Source organism: Pyxicephalus adspersus, chromosome 9 (genome assembly GCF_032062135.1).
Source record: "Pyxicephalus adspersus chromosome 9, UCB_Pads_2.0, whole genome shotgun sequence".
Taxonomy (NCBI): Eukaryota; Metazoa; Chordata; class Amphibia; order Anura; family Pyxicephalidae; genus Pyxicephalus; species Pyxicephalus adspersus.
This window is the reverse complement of record NC_092866.1, coordinates 13,237,679-13,258,142: the sequence shown is the minus strand read 5'-3', so window position 1 is coordinate 13,258,142 and position 20,464 is coordinate 13,237,679. Positions and strand designations below refer to the sequence as shown.

Here is a 20,464-nt window from a genome sequence, read left to right as displayed (position 1 = left end):
TCTCTTATGTAGAGAGCATTCTCAATGTGTTTTTTTACACGTAGTGGATTCACTATGACAATACATGAAGAATGTATTTCAGGGAGTGCATCCAGAAATTTTAGCTCTTTACAGTATCCTCGCTGTAAACCCAGATTACTGAGAGCTCATTTGAACTTTAAAAAAAAAGACCGCTATACCACCTTACATACAAGCTTGAAAAGCGTATATTGTACAAAAAGGACAATATCACACTGTAATAGTTTCCTGGGTAGCGGGCTGCTCAGATTTACTAATTATAAGAACGAGGGCTGTGGCCTGAGATTAAAAAGAGAATATAATTCAGATTCTTTTATTTAGAGTTTAGCGTGCTTAGTAATATACTTAGAAGTAAGAAATATATTTTATTTTTAAACATCCAATGCAAAAACCAGGTTCCAGCTGCTTGCTGATAAATCAAAAGTTTTATTCCCAGCAGAATAACAACAACCAAGGTCCATAACGTGTTCAACACTAGATGTAGTTTCTTCCTTATGATGAGTAAGCACATCTAGCGAAACATAGTTATTCTAAATGTGCTGGTAGGTGCTTTAGAATAAAACTTGCAATCGAGCAGTCAGCACTTAGAACTCATTTTTATTTTGGAAGTTTTGCATATCAGGATTTGTTAAAGTCAAGGGATTGAGTGTTGCCTTTGCAGCATAGTATGGGGAAGCTAAATTGCAGCACGTTTGTTTGATTTTTAGTGAATTCCCTGCTATGGTATTGCTGTTACAAACTGAAAGCCATTTTTGGCTTTTGTATCCTGCCGTTTTACCATTTATATAATAATTTTACATTTAGTATCCTTTTTAAACTGTTTTGAGTAGAGTGGCGGACAGTGAGTGGGACAGCCTAGTCCCCCGTACTGAAGCAGGAGCACAGCTTTTATATGAAAGGATTTATTATAACTTCAGCTACTGCTGGATGTAAGAGAAGCTAATACTGTCAAGCAATGCCTGTTAGCTGTTCTGAGGACAAGTTTTCTGAGCTCTGTTCCCCTATCCTCTCTAAAGAGGAAGGATTTTTGTTCCCCAGTCATTACACACAGCTTATGAAGGTGAGACAACATCTGCACAAAACAGAGGTTTATTCATGGCCACAGATCCTAGCTAAATGTTGGCTCCTATCCTCAATATTTGATCGGTTATCAGAATGTCTGCTTCTGCTTTGTGTAGGTGGATCGGGTGTAATGTTAGTCTGGAAAGGCTGCTTGTAGTATCATCGCAGCTCTAGCTGTGTCCAGTGCTCTTCTCAACTGACCTTTAACATGGCGCTTTCTGGAGCAATTACAAAAAATTAATAAAGATCACCTTTCAAAAGGGAAAACTGTCTGTTTCTTTTGATTGTCTTCAGCATCAGCTATTTATACAATCTAGGATACTCTGTCCACAATTCTCTGTAAATCCCCCCCACCTGTTGCTAAGTTATACCATGATAAAATGTGGTATGTGATTGTGAGCTAATTCTCATGTCTTTTATCCTTTCTCATGTCCTATAAGAGTTTAGATCCTCTTTCTGATTTTTACTTTTGATAGAAAATGTTCAGTGGCATTTATGTCATGTCCATTGAATGTAATAGCTTTATTGTTTTAGGCTACAAAATAAAAGCTCCTCCTGGGACCTTCTCAATGTGTTTCACTTGTAGGCTTTATGCGAAACGCGTCAGTAGGTCCCAGGCTGAGCCTTTGTTTTTGTTGCATAAATTATTAAGGCTTTTACAATTGACACGTGAATATTTTTGGATCTTTACTATTAGGCATAATAGTTTTTACAATTTTACAATAGTTTTTACAATAGTTTTTACAATTAGTGTATTTGCCTGAGGTGTGGGTGAAACTTTTTTAAACTTGAGCGTAACTTGGTTTCTAGGGAGTGGCCCAGCACATGGCTTTTGTGCAGCAGACAAACTTCACTTGCAGGTTTTATTTATGCTGCAAAATGTCATCCAGTATAGTTAGACATCAAAACATATAGAAAAGAGAACTATCACTGTGGTCACTTGTCCCAATAAGCACTGTCTTTAAGGGAATCCCCTTTCTGTTGTTTCTCAAGGATAGAAAGTGAAAGAAAGTTTACCCAAAGCACATGGCTTGTTGCTGTCATTTCCACACCTATAACAACCGTGCAAAAAAGTATGTCTGACTTTACACATTTGCAAACTTGTTCCAAGTGATGCAAAGTTTATTAAACCTACATTACATACAAAAAAAATCATATCAATTACATTTATAGACATTTAAAAAGGGAAAAAAAAGTTTTTTGAGTCTTCCTCCTGATGCAAACGCTTACATTTTACTTTAATTTGGAGCTTCAGTTAGCTGTACCTGCAGTGACACCCACTGGAGGTAAAATCTGGTATTGCAACACATGAAATTCTACCATAGATTTCAAATCAGGCCCTTTATAAACACAACTGTTTAAAAACACCTCAATCTTATGGGGGGTCTTATGTCCCCTCATGAGACCATGAACCAACTCTTGCTTGCATCTTTGGTTTCTACTTAGTTTATCTGCCATAGGGATAAAGGATATACATGCATATAAAACACATCACAATACCTAATACCTGCTGAGAACTGAAGGGGTTCTTTTCCCAATTTTTGTTATCCTAACTTTAGTCTGTAGTCCTTATTGCATATGCTGGATGACACAAAGCTCCTCAACCACATTTAAGAATCTACTTCGGGGACTTATGCTGTTAGAAGGTGGAAACACAATTCAGAAAGGTAGAACCACATTTCAGGATTTTTGGGTAACTTCTGAGAAACAGCTAAAGAACTAATAAAAATGTTTGCAGATCCCTGTGGTTTTATTCCTGGCTGTCATATGAATATTTTAGGTATGGCAGCGCCCTCTTGTGGAACATTGTACAGGCCATTTAGAGGAAAACATTCCAATCATCACTCGAGCTTGTAAAGAATAAAAAATACCAGCTAAATATTTTGCTTTAAACCCTTTATTTCTCTGCCTGCCAACATTCCACGAGGAAATCTGCAGAAAAACAAGCAACACATTTGTAAAGGAGGAGGGTGGAAAAAAAAGCATTGGTGTAAGAATCTGTGCTGACCTTCCCAGAAAATTCTAGTTGTCTGGCTGTGTCATGCAGATGAAAAATAAATTGATGTTATTTGGGAAATGTTTTCAATACTGGACCAGATCCATTCCAGGTTGGCTAGACCACCCAGGTTCTCTCATCTTTTTGAAGTAACTTGGTACTCCTAACCATATTGAACCTAATTTCCTAGACCAGGCATGCTCACTTACTGAACTGTACTGGAGCAGTGCGTCATCCGGGAGTCGGGGAGTCGCAAAGGACTACAGAACGTCTCCCTTTCTCAACATATAGGAATCTGCCTGATATATACCATTTGTCTCTGCAAAGCCACCTAGAGCTTGTTTGCAATTTGTTCCCCTCAAGCTGAGAACCAACATGCTCCCATCCCAGAATACAAAGACTGAATCGGCAGGCCTGGTCACGGTCCTAGCCATCACAAGGTCACAATTTGCATTTTATCTCACAGGAAGCCAGGCAGTGCTGTTGGAGTAAATGCAAAGATAAGTTGTTTGTACTGGAAGCAATTCATAAATCTTGGATGATGGATTACTGGTTTATTAATAGGGTTTATTAATTATTTATCATCTAATAAAAGGATTTTTTTTTTTACAAAGGCCAGGTAATGAGTGACCTTTTAACTATAGAGTGTCATAGTTCAACCCTTGCTTTCATAATATGACTTGATGGAATGTGTTCACCCCGAACCATACCAAACCCAGCGCATACTGTGTTGTCCCTGCTTTCCTTTCCAATGGAAGACAGAATGGCCAGTGGGAGCACCTTCTTTTATTCTGGGATCGTCTTGTCACCCAAACTTTCACTGCACAAAAAGGGCCAACTTCACTGCGCATGTGTGAGATCCAGCACCCAAATTTTTTACATTATGGGAAAGCCCCTGATGACACATGCCCAATGCTGAACAGAAGGAGCAGCTCACAGCCTCCTGGGATATGTGACATTAGTAAACCAGGAGGCTGCAGGTTTCCCCTTCAGTTTTTACTTTTACTTTTTATTAAAAAAAATATTCACCCATTTATATACGACAGAATGCTGTATGGAATATGTGATGATGATGATTATTATCTATCAGGATTTATATAGCGCTAACATATTACACAGCGCTGTACATTAAATAGGGGTTGCAAATGACAGATAGATACAGACCGTGACACAGGAGGAGGAGAGGACCCTGCCCCCAAGGAGCTTACAATCTAGAAGGTGGGTCCACTTTAAGCTACGTACACACTTCCAATTATTATCGTTGGAAAACGAACGACGAACGTTCCTGCACGATATATACGAACGATCGTATAGCACCGATCCTGCACATAGAGATAACGACACGATCGTTCGTAGATATTGTACACACAATAGATACGATCGTTTGAGCGATAGAGGAACTATGTGGACGACAGGAAAGTGAATGAACGTTCGTTCATTACGCATGCTCTGAACATGGACGATCAAAGAACGACCGTACACACGAACGATGTTCAACGATCGTCGTCCAATCCGATCCGCCGGTCCGGTCGTTCGTTTCCAACGGGTTTCCTCGTTCGTCGGCGTCGTTGGTTACTTTTTTACGAACGATTTTTTGCCCAATCGATCGTTCGTCGTTCGATTGGAACGATAAAAATTGGAAGTGTGTACGCACCTTTAGGCTCCAACATATGTTGCAGCGCTGTACCATAAATGGGGGTTGCAGATGACAAACCTGTATGAAATAGAAGTCAAAGATGGAGGAGGAGAGGACCGTGACCAACAGAGCTTACAATCTAAAAGGTGGGAGAGAATGATACACTATGATACCATACCAGCTCCATTGTTAGAATGTAAAGAAAAAAGTTTTGATCCCACACATGCGCAGTGACGATTAGGTAAGCAAGGCTGCCGGCTTTTATCCAGTGCAGAATAGACAGCGGGCACCACCATTTTCTTTCTTCACCCGCTATCTGATTTTCTTCCCCCGCTATCTGATTGCACTGGCAAGAATAGGGAAGCCGGGACGGTGTGAAATCTTTTGGGCTTGGTTGCAGAGGGATCAATGGCTTTTAAAGAGTAAAGTTGTTTTTGGTTTTCTTTTTATTGGAAGTTCCACTTTAAATGCTGCATCCTGTACCCCATTCCTAGTCACCGCCACCATTTCCCTGATCGCATAGAAAAAAGGGTGAATATTAGGTGAAAGCCTTAATAACTGTATCTCTGAATTATGTTTTCTATATACATGATTCTGCACGTATGCTTTAAAAATAAACCCTGAAACAAATAAGTTCACTTTAATTACAGGTTCTCTTGAAATTGTTATATTTCAGTGTATTAAAACAAATCGACACAAATGAGAAAGAAAAGCAAACATACTCAGATAATGAGCTGATCCCCCCTTACCCCTCGGCTGCTGCATTGAAGGTGCCAAGCAACTTCATCTCACCTACTAGAAGCACGAGGGGGGCAAAGAAAGCAAAGAGAGTAGGCGGAGCTCAGAAGAGGACCGTGTCTAGACGTCACAAAGAGGCGCGCTTCTGATTGGCCAGGACGCGGCGAGTCAGCGGAGGTTACCTGCAGAGCGCGTCAGTGCTGTAGGGGTAAGAGCGCGCGGCGCGTGCACGTCTTAGTAACCAGCAGCGGGGCCCAGGCTGCGCTGGATGGAGCGGAGGGCCCTTCTTGGGGTGTGGTGACTGGAAATTGGGGCTACGACTGAGATTGAAGATACACCACCGGGGCAAGTGTGACTGGAGGACCGAGCTGCTGCGCCACAGGTTGCTATAGTCTGCCTGAAGAATAGAGGAGCGAGTTTAGAGGGGCTTCGTCTGTCTGGGTCAAGGTCAAAGGTCATCCCAGTGCCCATAGCAACCCAAATTCTGGCTGTGCCCCAGCCACTGCAATGCCCTCTGGGACCTGTGGCCCCTTGCTTTGATCTTTAAATTCTTCTCTAGGGCCCCCCTTAAGTGTCATAGTTTGGGCTGAAGACATGGATGGGTTTGAAGGAGAAGCTTCCACCGCCTCCATGGTTTCCGGGGCCAGCAGCCCTTACCAGCCCACCACGGAGCCCGTCCGGCAGAACCGGGGCTGGCGGGGTGTCCAGTGTGACATGGAATACATCCGATCCCTCTTTGGGGTCCTGAAATGCAGCCAAGTGGTGAGTAATGCGGACTGGGGGGGGTCAATATTTTCCTGAATGGGTCAGATTAACCATTATTGATATTCTGTGAATGTTTGTGGTTGGCCCATCGGACATTTTTGAACCCTCAGAGGTGTCAACATTGATATCGCCCTATCAGAAGTCCTTGCATGATCACCTGACATGCAGAGTATGGCTTGTTAATAAAATATTTGCCCGGCTGGCATGGCGGTCCAATGGCCTGGCTATAATGCTAATCTAATGGCTTCCCAGAATCACTGACCTGCAACAAGAAACAAGAAAGTAGTTCTGACTTCAATCTGGTCAGGTCATTGCATTGGAAAGTACTGATCAGAGGGTCAACATGACTGCCAAGGCACTGGCGGTATGTGATAGAGACGAGCAGTGGCATCCAAGTACTGGTTAGCTTGGCGTTACCGGCAGACTTTCAGAGGTGGTTTAATGTTCAATTGGGATTTGGCTGCCCTCAAGCATGTCCATGCCTCGTCCTGGTAATAGAAATGTTTGGCTTTGCTAACCCTTTGTTTTTAGGATAATGGATGTATTGGTGTTTGAAAACTCTTGTTATGTTTATGTAGCATTTACAATTGTTTACAATTTAATACACAATATCCCATTCCCTCTTCTCGGTAAGAGTTTGTTCTGTGTTTGCCGATTGACCATTTCTTCCATGCTCGGATGAACAAAGGGGGTTCACCTGGGTGGTTTAATAGGCGTCTGTCATATATTCGCCAACCACTGAAGTAGATCCCAGGTTCTCAGATGCCTTTTGCAGTTGGTATATTAGTGTGGTGGTCAGTGGGAAAAATGCCTCTTACATTGATGACCAGTGAGAATAATGTCACCCCTACAGAAAAAGATCTAAAAAGATCATTGGTGTCGCCTAAACTGACCTGAGAGGTGCAAATTACTCAGAAGCCCCTAGCAACCTCTGGAAGAACTCTACAGTACCACAAATTCCTGGTTAAGAAACATTGTCCTAGAGTTTAGCCTTAAATAAAGGTTATCCTTGCAGACAGAACAAGTAGCATGAAATGACTGCAGCTGATCACCAACCACGAAGCTTGATCAGTAAGGAGCAGTGCCCGCAGTTTCCTATTCTGGTGATGGAAGATAAACCATCGTATGTGGAGCTGGCTGATCACAAGCCATTCAGTTGGTGCCGATATGGTGTCAGAATGGAATTTTTCATCAGTCTTTACAAGTGGATCTCTCAGAAGCCCTAAAATCAAAAGTTTTGTAGGTTCAAAAAGATAAGTCAAGAAGAAAAATAAGTGAATGAGAAGTGACTGATGGAAGCTTTTTTGCCTCAGCATGAATGCTGGTTTTAAGGCAGCTATTCTGCACAGAACTTTTACCTTGGAACCAGTATATGGGCTAAGATACAGGTAGTCCCTAAGCTAAGGTCATCCAACATAGGGATGACTCCGGGGCTTCCCTGCTCTTCCCTGTAAGTGTGCAGGATGGAGGCTTGAGGGGGGTTTGCATGACTTCCAGAAGAAATCTTTTGCTGTTCTGCAAGGTCCTGTAACTCTTTAACGACCAAGACAAACTCTGCAGTTGTTTCTCTTTGCATATCAAAGCACAGCTTGCTCCAGAAGTTAGTGAATGTCTAGGCTCCATAAAGTTTTTTTTTTTTGCTTTGTGATTAACTCAGTGAGGATTTTATACAGTAACTGACACCACACTGCCTGATAATATGTTGAGACAAACATCTGTCCTAATTGCATTTATTAAAATAATGTACTGTTCTGACTTACATACAAGTCCAACTTAAGAACAAACCTACAGTCCCTATCTCGTATGTAACCCTGTACTGAAATTAGCAGCTCTGATCTGAAGTTTTTCTCTTTTTGGGCAGATCTGCCTTTCTCACAGACTGACAAATGCAACATCATACTTGATTCATGGGAAAAAGGGGGAAGAATATTGATTCTTTAGCAATCCTATCTTTAATAAGAATTGTTTACACAGTGATGCTCGTATCAGCTGTTATTATGACCTAGGCTGGGGTATAGGAAACTGAAGCTGCCTGTTTTTTAAATTAGAACACCAGCTGCTGAGCCAGAAGAACAGAAGCTTCTTGTAAAGTCCAGGTTGTATGTTGGAGCTTGCACAGAACACTCCCTTCTTAGCTCCATGTGACTATACTAGACCAATCTGTAAGGACCAGTCACATGTTTCTCCATACCTTGAAATACTGAATAGTTCTCTACTCTCACATTGGTCAGGGATACAGGTAGTCCCCGAGTTACATATGAGATAGGGACTGTAGGTTTGTTCTTAAGTTGAATTTGTATGTAAGTTGGAACAGGTACAATATTTTATAAAAGGAATTAGGACAGATGTTTGTCTCAACATAGTGTAGTGTCAGTTACTGCATATAATCCTCACTGTGAGTTAATCCCAAACAAAGCAAAAAAAAATCTTTATGAAGCCTAGATATTCATTAACTTCTGGAGAAATCTGTGCTTTGATATGCAAAAAGATCAACTGCAGAGTTTGGGTCATGGTCATTAAAGAGCTACAAGAAATCCCAGTGGGCTTCAGTAAAAGTCATTCAGAAGCAGTGTCCTCCCCAGCCACTTTCAGCTGGGCGCACCCCCTGGCTGTCATCAGCTCTGTCTGGGCTTTGTAGTGAGATGTCAGAGTTAGCAGCCTGCCGTCTCTGGTAAATTTAGTTTAGCTCTACCTATGCTATACCTAACACTAAATTTGCTCATCTTGTTTGCCCACTTTTTTACCACCCAGTTCAAAAAAAAGTTTCTGTTGAGAACACTGAAAAATACAAACCCCTAGAAATGAATTTGGATGTCTGCATTTATCTGCATAATTGCATAATCAGGTACAGCCAGAAACTGTTTGAGGCCATGCCAACCTGATGTCCTTGGGTCTGGGTATTGGCAGTACTGATATGTGTTGGCTTCTTGTCTCCTCCTCTGTCATTGACGTTTTGAGGTGATTAGTTCTGTTGGCAGTGAGCTGCCTTTTGTACATAGTAATTTTGTTGTACTGTAGTAGAGTATTTGTGAATGAAATGTCAGCCAGCATGAAGGTTGTAAATCAAACATAATGACAGCTAAACATCCTCTATGAACCCACAAATATAATTCATTGTCATGTGACGGCTTTCACTAGTACAGAAAAATTGGGCTAGATTCACTCCAAATGTGTGCAGTGAATGGTAAAAGCCCACCAGTGCACAGAATTTTTTTGTAGGTGGAAAGAAATTGTAGGTGAGTAGCAGCTCTGTTTTGTGACCCAACTCTATATAAATCCTGTTTAATAATAATAACTTTGCAGTAACCACCCAAAACAAGCCGGTAGACTCTATCACCTCCATTTGTACGACTACTACAGCTCTGAGTATGCTCACAGCTCCATGCCATGCTGCCCACTGCCAGTGTTCTCTCCAGTCACTTTTAGCAGGGCGCACCACCCGGCACTTTCCAATAACCACCCGGCTATTTTTGGTGTTTACTGAATAGTTGGGTCATAATACAGGGGCTGCCACCCACAGCTTTTTCTCACCCAGCGTAAAAATAATTCTGGATTGAACACTGTATTAGTACCCACCTACCAGTTCTGCCCACCAAGCAATTGGTGAAAATTTCACCGGAATCTATGCATAACATAAATAATCACTTTATGAAGTGTTGCTTTTCTCTAACATTATACTGTTTTCTATATTGTATTTTGTGTTAGTCCCTTACTATCACTTGGTGTTAATATTTATAGAGTTCCCGCTAACCTTCTGTAAGGTCACTCCTGTGGGAGAGTGAACACATGGTGTGTACATTCCTGGTCACGTCTAATAATGAAAAGACTGTAGATTAAATTCTCTCCTTCCCTTGATGCAAAGAATCTGGAGAAAATACCTCGAGCTTATGTAAAGAGCAAATTCCTTCATGTGTCAGGGACTGTTCCCAGAATCCCCTTACAGCACTCATAGTTGCAGACCAGAGACCGATGGCCTTGTGTAGCACTCGGCTACCGTTACCTTTCACTAGCAGTATACCAATCCTGTTGGAACACCAACTTTTTATTATTATTAAACAGTATATAGCGTCAACATATACGCAGCGCTGTACATTAAATAGTGATTGGAAATGACAGAGACAGACACAAGAGGAGGATAGGACCCTGCCCAGAAGAGCTTACAATCTAAAAGATACAAAAAGACATACAAAGGCAAAGTCCAGGCCTCCTCTGCCCCACTGTCATAGCCATTACCAGTAAGTTTCAGTCCCCTTGGATGCTTTTCTAAAATACATCACTATAGCAGACAGAGCACCAGAAAACACTTTCCAGTTAAATGTACACTAGCAAAAGTCTAAGTGTGCAGTTCTACTTTCCACAATATTAATATTTCTGTTCTTCTGATTTACATATCCTTGTCATAGCCAACAAGGTGGCACCGCTATTCACTCTGTAGATCCCTTTGACACCTTCCTGCTCGTACTATGGAAAAAAAAATCAGCATCCCACTGCTGAGGTCCTCTCTGGGCTCTTCTGCAGGCTGCTGGTTCACAGTGCAGTATTTCCCATTCCTGGAAGGATTTTTCCCATCCACGTATACAAAAAAGTGAAATGTCAATTGGGGTAAAATGATCCATTTGATCTCCTTTCACTTTATGATTTGCATTGATGTAATTCCAAACCATGCTTTAGAAATTCTACTTCAAATAAATTGGGGTTGCAGCACACCTTAACACACTGAATATTGAACCCACACACAATTTGCTATAAATTTCAAGATTGGGGCAGTGTATAGCACTCTGACATTTGCAGCGCTGGGTCCCAGGTTCGAATCTCAGCCAGGTCACTATCTGCATGGAGTTTGCAGGTTCTCACCATATCTGTATGTTTCCTCCGGGTACTCAGGTTTCTTCCCACATTTCACAAACATGAAGTTAGGTTGATTGACCTCCCCGAAAAATTCTCCTTAGACTATGGTAGTGACATATGACTCTGCTAGATTGTGAGCTCCTTTGAGGGACAGCTAGTGACATGACTATGGGCTTTGTACAGCACTGTGAAATATGTTGGTGCTATAAAAAAATAATGTGTAATAATAGTTTCACAGAAAGAAGGGAAAATACTCAATACTACTTGGTCCTGGCTTTCTAAAAAATGCAGATGATATCACGGTGTCTCGCTGCAGCCTTCTGGGATTGTTGGGCTATCAGAATCCCATGAAAATGACCCAACCTTATGCCGGAGTACATTTTATGTGCCTAGGAAACAGCGGTGAGGACAGGTTCAGACCTGCCTGGGGATCCAGTAATCCTATGTGGTTACCCCCAGATGGCACCTTGCCAACCGCTCTGTCACTTGCTTTGCAGCACTGGTTCCTAAAGAACCAGCGTCTGCAGATTTGACAGCTGCTGCCAGTGAGTGGTACCAGTACTGCCGCCCCATTCTCTATGGAACTGCCACCAGGAGAAGCTACATGAGGAAGTACAGTGTTTTCCCCATAATCTTATTTAAGCAGGGTGGGAATAAGCTTTAGGCAGCTCCTGTATTGTGACCCAACTTTTCAGTAAACCGCCTGGTGGTGCACCCAGCTAAAAGGGGCTGGGGAGAACCCTGAGGTAGTAAACTCTCCGCAACCTCACCGCCAGCGTGAACATAGCGTAGGGTTCAGGCCAAATTGCAACAAAGGATGAGAAAAAGGTGATAGCAAGAATATTTTATTTAAATGACAATTATAAAATATGTCACTTATGGTTTAGATATACTAGATATACTATTTAAACCTGAAGATTAATTGCTAATGGTTCCCACTATTATAAGTAGAATGTTAGTGCAGGTGTGTGACAGGTGAATATCTCCGCCACAAGACAGGTGTGTGCAGGTATTCACGCCAAGAACCAAACATTCATCCTGCCAACAAGCCTGCAGCATTGGAATAAATTAGGATAATGAAGTGGTTAGTGACTCCTCCAGGAGCCAGCATTCTGATGCTTCAAAGGAAGTCCAATCCCCTGTAGAATTATGTGATCCGGTATGTCATGGAGATAATGCCGCAGAGTCCCAGCGTCCATGACTGTGGTGAGAGGAAGTCGCTGCTGCAAATATACGGACACATCAGCCCGAAATGTCTCTAGCAGCTGGAGGAGGAAACCGTTCCAGGAATAAATGGTCTTGTGGTTGAGCGAGGGGAAGAGCAGCTCTAACAGAGGAATGTGCTGTTGGATCCATGTCTGAGCGAGCTTGCCATCCTTTTCTCCTCTGTGAAGTCTTAAAGAAGAACTCCACTTTCAAGCTGACCTACTGTATTGTTTATAGAGTTTTTTGCATGCGTAGTAAAATTTGGTGGTCCATGGGTTTGTGCCTAATATTAGACTTTTGCCTCTTAACAGGTTTGTGAGTTTATGTGGCCATTTATCCAGCCAAATGTAAAATGTTCAACCCTCTTTTTAATGTACAGCGCTGGCTAATATTTTGCCACTTTATAAATGCAGTTTTAATAATAAAAATGTCACTTTTTTAAATACTTTTTCCCTGTGTAGGTGTTTTTTTAGGTTTGCTTTTAAAAAAGTTTTGAAAATGTCCCCATACTTATTCTCAATTAAAAGTGAGTGGCATCTGCCCCCCCTTATTACAGGGGGCTTCCAAGTTCCAATAAACCCACCCGCATACCACCAAAACCATTAGGACGATGGGTTGTGGGGTTAGGCCCTGTCCCTATTAACGGGCTTGGTGTGGACAGGAAGGGAGTGTTACCTTCTCACCACCTCCTCTATTCTTGGCCAACAAGGTTTCATGCCAAGAGAAGGGTCTGGTTTCAGTATTGGTGGGAACTCCATTTCTTTTACCCTGCACCTCTGTGAATGTTACACGGGTACGTTCTAGTAAACCACCTTTTGCTTTCGACCAAATTATAATATTGCATTCTGATCCCTGGGAGAAAAGCCACTTCTTGCTGCCTGTACCAGACTGATGGCTCCATCTGGGCAAAGACACTGGACGAACGCTCAAAGGCTGCTTTATGATGATGAAAGGTGGAGCTATTAGTATGGTCAGCAGTGAAAAACATTATTTATGTAAATATGACTGATTGCATCCAATCATAAAGTAGAGCTCTGTGTAGACTGGTAGGAAAGACTTCTGCATTATAGTTTCCCTTTCATAACATCATCATTGTATTACATATAGGATTTATATTGGATATTTATTTAGCTGGAGGGCTGCTCACAATGTATGATCCTTAAGCAGACGCTTAAAATGTGTAGTCTATGACCATCTTATATTGATTCAGACCTTTTCTTACAAACCTTTGGAATAGCAGTGTTCTCCCCAGACCCTTTTAGCTGGGTGCACCACAGGGCCCTTTTTAGTAACCACCCAGCTGTTTTTGGGTGGTTACTATCAGTTGGGTCATAATACAGGGGCTGCCACCCAGCTTAAAAAAAATTCTGGGTTTAACACTGGAATAGCAGTGTTCTCGCCAGCCCTTTCAACATGAGACCTATCAACATGAGAAACCAATGCCTGCTTATAAAGAGTGCGCACTGCAAGTTTCTGGTACATACCTCACATGTACAAAGATGTAAATTTGTACCGGAAGGCACAGAAAGCTCTGCTTTGCATAGACTTGGCCTTGTAAATAAAGTGTAACCAAACTCTAAATTCTATAATACAGCTTAGGTGTAAGTGGCTAAAATGTGGCATTGCCGGTATCCAGTCCCAGCTACACAACTTTAATTCATTCAGCCTGGAAAAAGGTTGGGGGTCTTAATGACAGCAAGTAGAGAAGCCCCCCAGCTTAGACGTGATATTTATTTTGGGAGGTGGGTATTCGGTATTTTGGTGCCCTAAAAAATGTTTTCAATGTGTGCTCATCTTTAAACATATTCTGTATCTTCTTTAATACAGCAAGTCCTGGAACAATGTCACAGACTTGTAAATGTTGCTGAGATGAGGAGAACAGGCTGCGGTTATCCTCCTTTGTATACTTTGGAGTCAGAACATTTTCTTGCTGCGGAGTTACCATTCCTTCTCATAAACTCAATCCCCTTATATTTCCACGCTGAGGGTACGTTTATATTGGCAACAGGAAGGATGGGCTCTGGTGTTAACATCTCTGGAACTAGTTAATTTTTTTTAGTATGATAGTATTACATATTTAAAGCTTCATTAATATCAGAGGATTGAGCTCCCCTCCCATTCTAATATTCACCCTGATTGAACAAGGGATCATTCACTAGATCCTGGGCAAATTGCACTTCCTTTCCTTCTTATGGACTTCTGAGCAATGAGCTGCTTTGGTGAGGAGCTGTGCAATGAAATTAGTGATCTGGATGGGGTAGGGGCATTATAAGAGAAGGATAGGGTACTGCTATAAAGGTTAACTTACACTTTAAAGCAGTGCTAAATCCACCATACTCACCTAAAGCTTTTTTTTTTTTTTGGGGCAGCTTGGTGGCTCAGTGGTTAGCACTGGTTGGCCTTTGCAGCGCTACGTCCCAGGTTTGAATCCCGGCCAGGACACTATCTGCATGGAGTTTGCAGGTTCTTCCCGTGTTTGTGTGTTTCCTCAGGGTACTCCGGTTTCCTCCCATATTCCAAAAACATGCGGTTAGGTTAATTGCCTTCCCCCAAAATTTACCTTAGCCTGTAATAACGACATAAAACTATGGTTGGGACATTAGATTGTGAGCCCTACTGAGGGACAGCTAATGACATGACTATGGGCTTTGTACAGCGCTGTGTAATATGTTGGCGCTTTATAAATACTGGATGATATTAATTGTCTAGGTTTCTCCATGATCCGAGAACAAAAATTGCTGGTAATGGTGTCGCTGGTGCTGGAAATAAATCCCTTAATCTAGCTATGGCTTCTCTTGTCCTGTCCTTCCTCAAACATACACAAATTACATGACAGATGGAGTACTGTTTGTTCCTCAAACCCCACGGGTGAAAGCTGTTTACAACACTCAGGTTACTTATTATCTTGCATGGGTGGAACCCTGTGATCATGATTTGGTTATCTTTTTGCACAGGTGACCAGACCTCAGTGTGTTTGATCCTTCCAGCTCCCTATAAAAAGGGACAGCAGAATTTTGTGTTCTGCTTACTGTAAAGCTCCGATGAGTAGCCCTATATAATCGGATCTTTCATGTTTGCTTGCTTTCAGACATAGCAGTGCAGTACAATGCATGGTGTCCTGTGCAATGGGCTGAGATCAAATTCAGCCTGCTGTGTTTTTTGCTTTGCTGTACTTTTCAGTTTATTCATTTTGAATGGGTTAACATAACTTGGTGAGTGTAACACTCTCCTGGTTTGCCAAGCACAGTGTTGTGAATGGGCCCCCACCGATCCTCTGCACAATACAGGTCTGCAATTAACAGACTCACTAAAAGCAATGCATTACTTATGTGTATATTATCTATCTCAACAAGTATTACCATGGACCTGAAGTCTGAAAAAAAAGTTTGTCACTGAATAGGGATCTGTAATTGTTAATCGTGTTTAAGCAGTTCCTTGAAAATATGTTCACTTGTTCCTAAAAAAATTGAGCAGTTTCTGTAGTTATAAAGCCTTTTATTTGTCTGCAGTATCTGCCCTGGGAAAACTTTCATGCATCACTAGATTTGCAATGAGATCTGGTGGTATCGGTGCTGCTGACTGTTCTCCTTGCTGGAGAGAAAGCTGTATCTGAAGACCTGCAGTGCAAACATGTTCTTCTTCCTTCATTCAGTGGGTCTGTATTTCTCTACTTTTTTAATATTTTCCCATTAACAAAAACATCATTAGGGGGTCAGCTCTGACATAGGGTAGCTACCACGATTGCTACCTTTGTACAGCCACAGTGCAAAACAATGCAATATACATTAGTAATGAGAATAATCTCTGCAGGTAGACCACAGGCAATGTCAATGGACAATCTTTTTTTCCTCTTATTGCCTGTTCTGATCTGAAAGTTGTTATTGCATGGTCACCCAATGTATAGATCTTCCTCTGATGGGTAATCTACAATCCCAATGTTTTAATACCCTGAGAAAATATGAAGCTTATATAAAACGTTACTTTCATGGTAAACACTGATATAGATACTCACACTATCCACTCACTGAACATTCACTTTATACATTTCCAATATTTGTCCTGCTGGCACTCATTGAACGCTAATGAAATTCTCCTGCTTTTGTCAATCAGTTGACTGAGTTAACGCATCATGTCTCGCGTTCTTGTGGTTTTATGGATTTCTGTACAGTGCATGTAATGCTTTTGTTTGTAACCTTCATGTTTCTTGTGTCTTTTCCCACGGGGAGAGCAATCATTGGCAGCTTTGACCTCAGGCTGGCTAGCAAATCAATTAATTTACCATGGATTTGTTTGTGGTATTAAATGCTAGGCATGGTCTTTTCTTCATTAAAAATCATACTGACCAGCGTTTAAGCCAGTTGGGAAGAAGTTGTAAACGAGTGGCTGCCCCTGTATTGCTACCCAATTTGCTACCCAATTAACCACCCAAAAACAGCATGGTGGTGCGCCCAGCTAAAAGGGGGCGGGGAGATCACTGCTCACCGCTCACCTTTACCTTTTGTCTCCGCTGATGAAGTATATAAAGCTCCATGATTAATGGTATCTTGAGAACAAGTTTGTGTAAGTTTCTTCAGGAACCTGTAACATATATATATACACGAACATTTATTTATATCTGCAACCTGAAGTTGTTTCAAAAACCCTAAGTTCCCCTTTTAATTTACGACCAGGCAGGTCTTTCATTGCAGAAGGGACAGGGGATATCCTTTCTGCAATAAAATATCCTTACCTGCCTGATAATTTTTTGAAGGAAAAACCTTGCATCTAATGCATTATAGTAGTGAACTTATATATATTCTGCTTTCTGATGATCTGAGAACTCGCATTATAGCCGTTCACCAATCATTAGAAAACTGACTTTGGAAAGTTGTCTTGACTTCTTCAGCTTTTAATAGGAAAAAAATCAATACTGAGGTATGACTCATTTTACTATCCTCGGAACTGAAGCATGTTAATCAGTTCTTTGGAATAATCTTTAAAAATATGTCTTCGGACTATTCAGAAATACACAGAATTATGTGATTGTTTTTGTATGTGTGTTCCCACATTTGTTGTATTTTGGCTGTATATAGCTCCATGAGCTACAGTCTTATCTCTTCCTGATGAAGCAATATTTGCGAAACGCGTCGGGTCAGAGACTAAACTACAAGACCTATCCAATTCATGATTAAGTTGTATTGTATATACATTTGTATTTCAATTTTTGTATTTTTTTTAACCTTACACAGATTACAAACATTTGGAGAAATAAAATTTGTATACATTTGAGTCACGTATTGTATATAGGTCACTGTAAAACTTATGTATTTGCATAATACATTTTTGTATGCTTGGAAAAAAATTTCATACATATGTTGATTTGTTTTTGCCTGAAAAACCCCATAGTCAGGACAAACAGAGGCAAGTGGCAGAAGAACAAAAAATCTGAAAGGAGTACCAGGGAGCAAGCTGTAATCTCCCCAGACCCTTTGAGCCGGGCCCACCACCCAGTACTATCCAGTAACCACCCGGCTGTTTTTGGGTGGTTATTGAAGAGTTGGGTCACAATACAGGGCCTACAATTTCATCCCACCCAACTTAAAAAAAACTTTGAACACTGAGGAGCATAGACAACATGGAAAGATGGCATCCCCCCCATACTTCTAAATCTGCTGAGCAGCCAGGACCATACCTTGTTTGAAGCTTAATAAATCCCTGGTAAGTATATCTAAATACATGAATGTCCATAATTTGCTGTCTGGATATTAGACCCTGACTACCCATTCTGCCTTGTGGAGAATTAATTTAGACCACAGAAGTTGCAGCGTGTAACCTTCAGAAGAAAGGTAGATTTGCTGCCATGGTGCCCCTCCTATTACCAGCACAGTGATTTGGTGTATAGAGTTTCCCTTCGTATTGTATTAGTGGAATTACATACGCAGCTTGCCATTATCATACCTGTAAGTACACAGAAGAATTATTCCTCGTTCCTGTGTATACAGAAGTCAACATTCCACTCTCGCTGCGCTCCCTTTCCCCCCATCATGTCTCATGTTGAGCTGCAGCGGCTGGAAATGTTTACTGGAGCTAAAAATACATTTTGTTGGGAAGACTGAACTCGTGACATCTGAATTTGCAGTAGAGATGCTGTTTTTGTTAGTCTGCTTCTTACAGAAGACTTTTGGCTTAAAGTAAACTTCTCACAATCCCTGACAAGTCAGGCTGAGAAAATGATGAAAATATGATGAGACAGTTTGCTTCCATAAAATAGCATATCAAAGTGATACAGACAGCTGCAGTCCCATGCAGATCTCCACCTCTCTGTAATTGTTGTGTTTGGCCCTTTCCGCTGTATTTTTTCCCCAGAGATGCTGCCCATTACCTGGATCTTTTACCATTTACTGACCTTTGGTCTTTTCCTTCTTCTGTATTAGTCACTAATAATTTCCATGTTTGGTGAACTGTATATAGTTTAAAGCTGAACTCTGGGCACAGAAATATTCATTTGCCTTTGTTTATCAATATCCACAGGCGGCTATTGCACTTTGCAATGGTTTGTAACTTGGTGGTGATTATTATTATTAATAGTAATAAAAAGGATGTAAGTAGCGCCAACGTATTATGCAGCACTCTACATTAAATAGGGATTGCAAATGACAGACAGATACAGACAATGACATAGGAGGAGGAGCCTGCCCCAAAGAGCTTACACTTTAAGAGGTGGGGGAAGTAACACACAATAGAAGGGGAGATATGAAATAGTAGGGTTTTCAAACGACAGAAGAAGACCGGTAGGCAAGTGGGTTTTGAGTGCACTTTTAAATGAGCAGAAAGTAGAAGCAAGCTGAATAGGATGAGGAAGACCATTCTAGAGAGTTGGGGCAGCTCTAGAAAAGGCTTTGAGCCGTGAATGTGATGAGGTTATGAGTGAGGAAGTCTTTGATATTAACCCTTGCATATGAAGTGACCAGATGAATGGAAGGAACCCTGCGTGCCCACCCACTACAGTCTGCCTGCAGAAATCTGTAAGGGGGCGGGAACAAGACTAGTCACCCCACACAGGAAGAGAGCAGCGGTCACTGGTCTTACGCAAAGTAACAGAGGAAAAGTTTCCTTCTGAATTACTACACTGTTCTAGAAAATGTATCCAAAATGCACCAGGAAGGAATATACAAACCTCTTATATTTAGACATCAGCTTCAATTTTACCCCTCGACCCTCCCACTTCCCCCAAATTTCACCTAGGGAACAGTGACGTACCTTCAGCCTCTTGAGATAATTACGTTGCACATTCCAGGCGGCTGCAGGTTGGTGTGATGTAAGTTTACAAGAAGGCTGTGGGTGGCTGAAGGTATGAAGGTGAGGTGGGTGGATGAACGAGCTAAATTAATCTACATACAGTTTACAAAACATGAAAATTCTTCACATTGTGTATTTGAGAAAAAGGAAGGGAATGGCAAAGTGCAGTAAAAAGTGAAAACTTTTCTTCAAGGGACAATAAACAGACTCAAGGGGAGAGATGGGTGTGCGGTCAAGTTCAAAGTAAAACAAATATATACTTCTGGGTCTACTGACCTTTTTTTTTTTTCTTCAAATAGATTTTATTGATTTATTGGATAAGAAAAAGGCAAGGTTTATGCAAACGGTTCTTAAAATCATGGCACACATAAAATTAAAACAGCCAGATAGCAAACCTATTGGTAGCACATGAGCCCTGTACAGTACTTCTGGCATACACTAGTGCACAGACAGACAGACAGAGGACCGCCGGTGCCACACCCCACGCATAAAAAAAACTACTGACCATTTTTGTGTTTGTCATGCCTGTGTGTTCTAGGTTCACTTTAAGACACCCAAGGCCCTTTTAAGTTCCTCTAGCACCTACCACCCCCTCCTGATCCAAGAAGATTTCTTTTATTTAGATAAAGATAAATTATTCTAGTCCTTACAATCACTTAATATTCAAAAACTCTCCCTTTAGAGCAGGGGTTCCCAACACGTGGATCACGATCTACCGGTAGATCGCAAAGGCAACGCTAGTTGATCACGGAGCTTTGCTTTTCAAAAAAAAAAAAAACTCTACTGCACACAGTAATTATTAAGTACAAATACCGTTCCACCATGACTGATGATCATTTGGAAGTCTGTTTGAGGATGACTACCGGCAACTACTGTCCGGACTATGCAACTTTGGCGGATTCCATTCAGTTTAGGGA

General features: G+C 41.4%; 1 protein-coding gene across 1 annotated transcript in view; it reads left to right on the top strand.

Annotated features, from left to right (window-relative positions):
* The first annotated feature begins 5,660 nt into the window (after positions 1 to 5,660).
* CMTM4 (CKLF like MARVEL transmembrane domain containing 4) overlaps positions 5,661 to 20,464 on the top strand; it is a 35,185-nt gene continuing 20,381 nt past the window's right edge. The window contains exon 1 of the mRNA XM_072422654.1: positions 5,661 to 6,212. Coding sequence (XP_072278755.1) covers positions 6,045 to 6,212 — 168 coding nt within the window. The 5' untranslated portion in view covers positions 5,661 to 6,044. The remainder of the gene's footprint in view (positions 6,213 to 20,464) is intronic.